Genomic DNA, 9,171 nt, shown 5'->3' with positions numbered 1-9,171 from the left:
CCAATGGGCGGCAATTTCACAGCTGGATATGGATTGATATTATCATCATACATGGTGCAACTCACCCTTACTGTTCCCATCCCATCCCCCTTGTTCAAATAGAAAGACGGATGTCTCGTAGAATGATTCACAAGAAAGTAATCCAATAAAGGTTGCCTTTTCCTATAAAGCCTAAAAAACAATAAATAAACCTACAAAGGACAGCCTAGGGCCATTGCCCAGAAACACAGTACCGAGAATAAAATGACACACAAACAGGTTTTGTGTAAATAGATCGGAATGACTGGTATTAAACCTCTGTGGTAAAGTACTGAAACTCGTTTGTGGGCTAAAGGAAATCCCCATGCATCGCGTCAGTTTAATTACTAAGGAAAAGAGGATCTTTGGCAGTCGTTACGGGTAATCAGAAGCCAGTAAGTCTGACAACCAGTCTTACCTAGAGGTATCGGGTCACGGGAAACTCTGTTGAGGAGGTCAGATAGGCAGTCGCTCCTTGTAGAACATTGGTACTCAGCTGCATCCGATTAGACTGGAAGCCGACCCCAACATAGTTGGGAAAGCCTAGGCAAATGATGAACTGGTGTTAAAGTCTGTACTAACGTATTGAATCTCGTTTGTGGCCTAAGTAAATCCCCACGCAACGCCTCAACTTAATGACTAAGGAAAAGGCAGTCCCCCAAGATATGCAATTGTAAAATATCATGAATCATCACCAGCCTTTTTATTGTACCACTGCAGGGTATAGACCTCGTCCCACATAATGTGTAGTCTTTGTAGAAGAATTGAGCGTTAATCAAGAGCGTTTATATACAAAGATCCCACTACCGTTTGATAGATCGGCAATGTGTGACAGATAAGTAAAGTACATGTGGTATGAGTCCAACTGATGTATTTTATTTTTTCAGAAATCACTAGACTACCGATCTATCTACTATTCTATATTAAAGGTTTATAGAGATACTGGCTGTATCCCAGTTTGACCCGCATCCCGAGGAAACTACTGTCCGTACCCTCAGAGTCCGTACCTTCCAATAAGTGAAAGATTTTTTTAAATCGGATCAATAGTAGTTTCCTATTCTTCAGATATAAATAAAACAAAATTAAACACACACACACCAATAATTTATTTCAAAACATTACACAATACAACCTTAGCATTATGCTGTCGAGCCCTTTGAAAATATCGCAGATCGACCTTTCGTTGATAGACCAAGAGCTAACGAATATCAGACCTTCCTTATTTATAGACTGGAACTTTGTGCTTGCATCCATCTTAAAGTTGGTAAAGACTATAAAGGCCAAAATTCACCGACATCTTAAAACAACTGTTTAATATGAATTTTCACGTACAAGTTCCAAAGTAAACAGTTATTTTAAGTAAAACAGATGTTTTTGCTGCCGCTGGACCTGGGCCATAAAATCCTACAATGGGTATGAATGATTGATTAGATAAATTTAAATTGTAGTGTGCGGTATGCTTAGTCCTGTACGAAATCAAAGGTTGCTTTCATAAAGAAATGGTCCGTATTGATGTTAATTTTTAATTAAAAAAATGAGATATCACTCTAGAAAAAACTAAGATTGGTTTTACGCCCATTTCCACCGACTAGACGCAAGTTGTAGGTAGATTCATATAATATTTAGGACAGTCTAACAGTAGCTAACTCTTGATCTATCACGTCTTCTCACGATTCCCCTAAATTCATTCAACCATCGGCTCATGTTCCATCGACATGAAACTGTTATAACTACTCACAGAAGGATTGCTATTTGTCTCTGGATTACCAGAATCGATATCAGACTTCTTACTGGGCTTATTCTGAACGGGTATATTAACTCCTTTCGCATCTGGGCCTTCATGGTTCGTTCCTTGAGTGGACGTCATAGGAACCATGACATTTGGCTGTGGTACAAGATGGTCGTCTAGAGTTGAAACGCTCTTCGATTCGGCGGCTGCGGGCACGTAATAAGTCGTACATTGGCAACATTTGTTCGTCCTAATCCTTGAAAGTTTGAACTCTCTTGATGGGTAAGCGGATCTCCTTGGTTTCTTAGTTTTGGTTATTCTGTTCCTGTTGTTCCTTGAAAATCAGAAACAAAAATGGTTTATTCAACCACCACATGCTAGCTAGCACTCGCCCTACATACCTTAACGGTGTATCTACATGGTGCAAGTAGCCTGCGCATGTTGAGGCACATGCGCAGGTTACATGCATTTAAAAAACTTGAGGGTCCAGCGACTCGCGCATGTACCCGCGTGCTCTCGTTACTTGTTACTTGCAAATGTTTACTTGCTCCAGCTACATGCACCGTGTAGATACACCCTAATTTGGACCCTACATACCTTAACGTGCACCCTACATACCTTGCTTGCTTATATTTTTTATATGTCCTGGTGGCCTAGTGGGCATCAAAGAACCAACCTCACGAGTATGAGGGCGCGGGTTCGATTCCAGGTCAGGCAAGTACCAATGCAACTTTTCTAAGTTTGTATGTACTTTCTAAATATATCTTAGACACCAATGACTGTGTTTCGGATGGCACGTTAAACTGTAGGTCCCGGCTGTCAATGAACATCCTTGGCAGTCGTTACAGGTAGTCAGAAGCCAGTAATTCTGACACCAGTCTAACCAAGGGGTATCGGGTTGCCCGGGTAACTGGATTGAGGAGGTCAGATAGGGCAGTCGCTTCTTGTAAAGCACTGGTACTCAGCTACATCAGGTTAGACTGGAAGCCGACCCCAACGTAGTTGAGAAAAAGGCTCGGAGGGATTACATACCTTGTTTGCTTATTCCTGCGCTGTCTAGGCTTCTTGTTGGGCCTCCTCCTACGTGGCAGCGGTTCCATTTGGTTTTTGAGATTGAGGCAAATACGACAGTTGGGATCGAACTCTGTTGCGGCAGGCATATTCGAGTATGACATGTAAGCGTTTGCGGTGGGCTGTAAATAAAGAAAATAGTTTGTATAATATAAATACGTTTTAGGGACGATTTTTCAATGGCCAGATAACTTTTATGTGAAAAATATCAGAAGTGATTAATGATTTACTAGCCATTCTTTCCCCGCGGTTTCACCAGCGGCCCGTGGGAACTACTGACCGTACCGGGATAAAATTTTAATATAGCCTATGTTACTCGGAAGAGTGTAGCTTTCCAATAGTGAGATAATTTTTCAAATCGGTGATGCCGTTTCAGAACCTTTATTACAGGGTACAAACAAACAGCCAACAAAATAATGATTCCTCTTAACTATATTATCATAGACAACAGTTTATATTTATTGTTTCACGCCTATTTATAGTATTTTCCTTCTAAGTACTTAAAAGGGAAATAAATAAGGATTAATTTATTAGCTGAAGGAATCTCCGCAAATAAGTGTTTGTAACACAAATAATATTCATTACCTACTCGTAATTAAAATAGAGATAAACAATAATTCCCTATTACGGTTTAAGTACCTGTTATAATTTTAATGGTAAATTAATTACTTTTGCAGGAAATATATGCTGTGTTTCTTATTATATGTATTAGTTATTGTTTTCCTTTTTGACGTAATAAATTATAAACCTACAAATAAATAAGCTAAGTATGGTACCTGTATTTTTTTTTTTGAGAATCTCCTTATCGGCTTATTTATTGCTATTTTTTATTAGTATTGAGTACTAGCAACACGGCCCAAGCCTACCGTCGTCACAAAAGGCTCTGTATATTGGTGAAACTGATGAAAATAGGATTAGACATTTTTAGTATTGAGCGAACAGGCAGTTCTAAAGGAATGTAGTATAGTTTCCCTTCACGATATCTTTCCTTAACAGTTTGTGATATCAATAAACTAATAAAAGTAACAAACTCCTTCCTTTGATCATTGTGAAATCGATCCAGTAGTTCCTAAAAAACAAACTATTCAGCTTTGTAATCTCTACTTATTATTAAAGAAAGTTGTGTTAGTTAGGTTATTTTCTACTACTTCCGATTAGTTCCGATTCATCATCTTACGAGCTTTTTCCCAACTATGTTGGGGTCGGCTTCCAGTCTTAAACGATTGTTGCTGAGTACCAGTGATTTACAAGGAGCGACTGCCCTATCTGACCTCCTCAATCCAGTTACCCGGGCAACCCAATACTCCTAGGTGAGACTGATATTCTGTGTAATTGACTCAGCTGAAAATTTCTGGTGACGGGACTTAAAAAAGAGGACTTTTTATCCTCATCCGGGTGCGAGAATTAGGTAAGTAGTTAGGTAATAAATACCTTAGCAATAGACCGCCTCTTGTTAAGCTCGTCATACATTTTGGGGCAGGCGTTGTTGTGCGTCTGCACTCGGCCTATTCTGTCTCTGCTAGGCTCGCACCTATTTTCATATTCGCCGTGGTGTTCATCGCAAAAATGATCGGCACCATTGCGGTTTTTCTGCGAAAACCGTAATTTGAATATATACCTTTTCAAAGTGTATTAATTCCCGCACCCGGATAGAAATTACCGTCTACCGAGAGTGATAAATGAACTATGTATATTGCTGGTAAGTTTCGGGAAAATTTGATTAGCCATTACGCACGTGAAGGACTAATAAACGCTCCTACTTACAAACTTTTGCCTATCTGTATCCAATTATTGGACCCAAGTTCACCGTGAACGTAAACGTCCATTTTTTCTTTAAGAACCTGTTCATTTTAAATCTTGAATGCGAAAATTCATAGTAAACAATCGTTTTAAGAAAACTGACGTCACATTTATTTTAACGGTGCAATTGGGCCTATTGTAATATATAGGCTTATTTAGCCTGTGTTACTTATCATCCCATATGGGGACTGCAGTTCCCGAGTAAAACCACGGGTAAAGCTAGTTGATTTACCTGCTACTTATTACAACATCTTACTTAGTTGTTATCAACTGATTCACCTTAATTATGCAAATTAAGTCATAAATTCGCAATATTGTGACGTCAGCATAATTAATTATGGATGCAAATTACGGTGTAATGGCGATTCAGAATTCGCTACGCAACCGATTACATTTTGTGGGCGTCAAGTCTTGTAACGGTCAAGGAAGATATCGTAAGGAAAACAGAAGCTAGTTTTACGGGAAATCATCAAATGACCCTTCCCGCTGTGGGTTAGCAGCGGTGAGGGAGTATCAGACTCTTACTGACTAAACCCACCATGTTCCTTCTTAAGCCCTTTATGTACCAGGGCCGCGGTAACTCGCGCGAACAATCCCGCAGCCCCGGCAAGGATAACCGAGCCTAAACTTAAAATTCAGCAGTGGCTGTTGTAGTTTTAAGGCCCGTTTTGGAAACGACTACTGACAAACACTGCATGAAATAACACGTGGAGTCGGAAGCCCTCAATTATCGACCGATTTCATGCCATCGTCATTTCTATACCTACACTCAAAGAATACCTTAATGACACCTAACAGTTACCTACCTATACTGTGACGTTTCGCTTTAATATTTGCTACTTATACTTACCTATATAAAAATTTTGTACGCCAATTACAAACATGTATTTATCTGATTTTACGTTATCTCAAAACCCTTATTAACAATACGTTACTTTATGTTTTTTAGAGTTCCAAACCCATAGGGTAAAACGGGATCCCATGTTTTCGCTCCTCTGTCCGTCTGTCCGTCCGCCTGTCACCAGGCTGTATCTCATGAACCGTGATAGTTAGAGAGTTGAAATTTTCACAGATGATGTATTCCTGTTGCCGCTATAACTAGGGTTGCCAACTTTTTTTACAAGAAATAAAGTATATTCAGGTCTATGAAGATTATTAAACAGTATTTTAGCAAAAGAAACAGTATTTATTTATTATTTTTGTAAAAATATATTAAAAGAAAATTGTGAGCGTCTAAATGTAGCGCATAATAATGTGTCTGCATTTTGATGCTGAAAACAGTATTTTGTATACTTTTTTTTTGTTAAACAGTAAGTAAAAAGTATAATTTAGTGAAAAACAGTAGAATACTGTTTAAAACAGTATAGTTGGCAACCCTAGCTATAACAGCAAATACTGAAGACTAGAATATTTTGGGGAGCTCCCATACAACAAACGTGATTTTTTTGCTCATTTTTGCTCTGGTATGGAACCCTTTGTGCGCGAGTCCGACTTGCACTTGGCCGGATTTTTCAACTTTACCTAATATTATTTTGTAGAATTTACTTTTACTATTAAATAGATGGATATAATGAATTCAATGTAAATCTATTTAGTAGGTATTATTACGTATGCGCAGACTAGGTACCTAAGTTTTAGATTAAAATGTACGTAAGTATTTAAATTGTAAGCAGGTAGGTCTCAAAACTGTATATTTTTTTAAGGAATTACTAATTCCCTAAGGTAGTGGTAGGAGTCCCGAATGATAGCATATAAGTTATGCCTGCTAAAAAGTTTCAATTAAGGCGAGGAAGTGGTCAACAATAATTCCATAACCGGCACGCGCATCTAAGGCGCCAAAAGGGGTCGGAGCGTCTGAGCGGGGCGAGGATAACAATACGCGCGCTAGCTTATAACTAAAAGTCGTAAGCGACAAAATGGTTTTGTAATTTTAATATTTAGAAATGATAATTTAATAAAAATTCCTACTACCATTTTAAAGAGTATGTATATACTCAACTACTAAAAAAGTAAAGAGGCTTAATTCGGTCCCGTTTGCCCATAATATGTGAATCTCTTTTTAAAAAGAGGTATGTTTGATATATTTTTCTCTGTTATAAAAGTTACCTAATCATGTTTCTACAACTAACAAAATAAGGCTTATATCATGAACTTTCAGGTAACCAAGTTGTATTTTGATCCGTTTTGTATTTACTGAGAAAAATTGACATCCTTACTACACAAAAGTTAAATAGACGTTCGTCATGTGTTCAAGAAAAAAATGTATGGAGAATTTTCTAAAAATCTAGATTTAATAACTCTTAGCAACTATACCTGAGCTGGCCTCATGTTCTTCATAGGCTTAGGCCCTTCTCCATCAATGATCTTCAGCACCATATCCACAATGTTTTTCCTTCTCTTCGGTATAGAGTATAGAGTGCCGTCAGACATCGCACTCACAGCGTTAATAGTCGCTTCACCGGCTTTCGGTTCAATTTTCGGTCCTGACATCTTGACACAACAACTGGAATTTTATTGTTTTATCAGCCTATTTATAGGCATAATGCTGTCATTGAACATCCTTGGCAGTCGTTACGGGTAGTCAGAAGCCAGTAAGTCTGACACCAGTCTAACCAAGGGGTATTGGGTTGCCCGGGTAACTGGGTTGCGGAGGTCAGATAGGCAGTCGCTTCTTGTAAAGCACTGGTACCTACTCAACTGAATCTGGTTAGACTGGAGGCCGACCCCAACATAGTTTGGAAAAAGGCTCGGAGGATGATTTGTAGACATAATGTACTCTTGCCCTTTCCTATGTTGGGGTCGGCTTCCAGTCTAACTGGATGCTGAGTACCAGTGTGCCACATGGAGCGACTACCTATCTGTGACTCCTCAACCCAGTTACCCGGCCAACCCGAAACCTCTTGGTAAGACTGGTTGTCAAATTTTCTGCCTTCCGAAACGCGTTTTGGAAATTACGTTAATTTGGGAGGTCCCGGCGGCTGTCATTTTAACAGCTTTGGCAAGCGTTACAGGTAGTCAGAAGCCAGAAAATCGGACAACTAGTTTTACTAAGAATTAACGGGTTTCCTGGGTATCGGTCAGTGGGTCGGTAACCAAGTTGAGGGGGTGGTACACTGGTACTCAGCGTACCCAGTTTTATGGCATTTCAATGGCTTGTTTAGAACGTTATACTCTAGCGCCTGATGTAAAAAGCTGAGCAAAACACAAAGCTACATCTTTGCTCTGAACAAAATAATCATACCCATTCATCATCTTCATCCACTGCTGACCTATGGTAACGAGCCTATATTGACAACACTACACTCGAATTATGAATTTGACAAAAACACCACGAGTAGACTAGGACTCTAGATCGCCTGGCACAAATAATTTTGACGTACTATGAACACTAAACACAAACTCGAAAGCACATTTTTTTCTACTATTTATATTCCCGATTTGCAGTTTTTTTGTAAGGTTTCTTCGTGTAATTAAATTATTAGAATTTTGACTCATAAAAATATGACTTTGTCAAGCGCCTGTCAATAAACATAATGGCATAAAATGCAGTTTGGGAGAAGAGTTCTGGAATTATCAACGCCACCTCTTTACAAATTGAAATAGAATAAAATCTATTTCGGTAAAATCCTACATACTGGGTACCTACTAAGGAGGTATAGGTATATATATATATATATAGATGTAATGAGATGCGGTGTAATGTACGTTAGTGTAAGTTAGGAAGACATTTTGTGTACCCACTACAAGCATAGAACCTAGCAGGTCTTATAAATACCTACTTGTTTTATACCTTGGCGTAAAGCATCTATGCTGTCAGTGGGTAAGCAAGTTTGAAACTATTGAATTAAGGTACAAAACTTGCTTTGAGTATTTTTTTATGTTATGTTGTGAAAATAATAATGAAATAAAACAATAACACTCTGGCAATCATGTCTTTCATTTATTATGGACACACAGACTTACATTTTATACCTATCATCTAGGTATCCCATCAATTAGAACAAAAAAATTACTATGTGGTTTATAAAAGAAAAAGAATAAAGTTCAGGATTTTAGCAGGTAATCAAATAAGAAAATTCAGGATTTTAGCAGGTAATCAAATACAGTAAATATTTCTTGATCATATATTTTGACTTGCATGATCACTAGTAGCCAACTGCGGAGTAGCAAATTATTTAACAATAGCCGTTTTCCGGCAGTATCAGCCGTGTCCCATGGGAATTAGTGCCCTTACCGGGATAAAATATGGCCTATGTCGTATGGAAAATACTGGAATGCTGTGTCTCAAATACTCCTCTTAATTAAATACTTCTTAATCTTAAATTATTGGCCATAGTAGCACATGTGTATCATTTAATGACACTGATAAACATTCAGCAACTTTACTCAGACAGATTACTTGAAAATCCTAGAATTAATACAGAGGTAGAAAATGCTAGCAAGTTTCGTACAACCTACCTATCAAAGTTAAATCTAGCAATTGGAAGTATATTTATTGAACACAATAAAGTTCAGCCGTGTTTTGATACCTTACAGATAGTTACAAATTGAAC

At 38.2% G+C, this 9,171-nt stretch overlaps 1 protein-coding gene across 2 annotated transcripts; it reads right to left on the bottom strand.

Annotated features, from left to right (window-relative positions):
• Positions 1 to 1,243: 1,243 nt before the first annotated feature.
• Positions 1,244 to 8,197, bottom strand: LOC110380814 (uncharacterized). Of its 2 annotated transcripts, XM_021340930.3 has the most exons (5): positions 7,860 to 8,197; positions 6,932 to 7,121; positions 4,250 to 4,408; positions 2,780 to 2,940; positions 1,244 to 2,081 (listed from the first exon to the last, which is right to left on the bottom strand). In XM_021340930.3, exons 1-5 carry the CDS (start codon positions 7,874 to 7,876, stop codon positions 1,703 to 1,705), a joined length of 906 nt encoding a protein of 301 aa, XP_021196605.3. In that variant the 5' UTR covers positions 7,877 to 8,197; the 3' UTR covers positions 1,244 to 1,702. The 2 variants fall into 2 exon arrangements, with proteins under 2 accessions (XP_021196605.3, XP_021196606.3); XM_021340931.3 differs by lacking the exon at positions 4,250 to 4,408 and having other exon boundaries at positions 7,860 to 8,187.
• Positions 8,198 to 9,171: the final 974 nt, after the last annotated feature.

This window comes from Helicoverpa armigera, chromosome 30, assembly GCF_030705265.1.
Source record: "Helicoverpa armigera isolate CAAS_96S chromosome 30, ASM3070526v1, whole genome shotgun sequence".
In the NCBI taxonomy this organism is placed as follows: Eukaryota; Metazoa; Arthropoda; class Insecta; order Lepidoptera; family Noctuidae; genus Helicoverpa; species Helicoverpa armigera.
Note: the sequence above shows the minus strand (reverse complement) of the source record. Positions and strands in the feature narration are given on the sequence as shown.

Excerpts from the sequence above, each read along its gene's own strand:
- LOC110380814 (XM_021340930.3), bottom strand. Across the intron at positions 4,409-6,931 it reads AGAACATGAGGCCAGCTCAG|AAAAACCGCAATGGTGCCGA; the intron begins GTATAGTTGCTA and ends CGGTTTTCGCAG. Across the intron at positions 2,941-4,249 it reads AGAGGCGGTCTATTGCTAAG|CCCACCGCAAACGCTTACAT; the intron begins GTATTTATTACC and ends CTTTATTTACAG.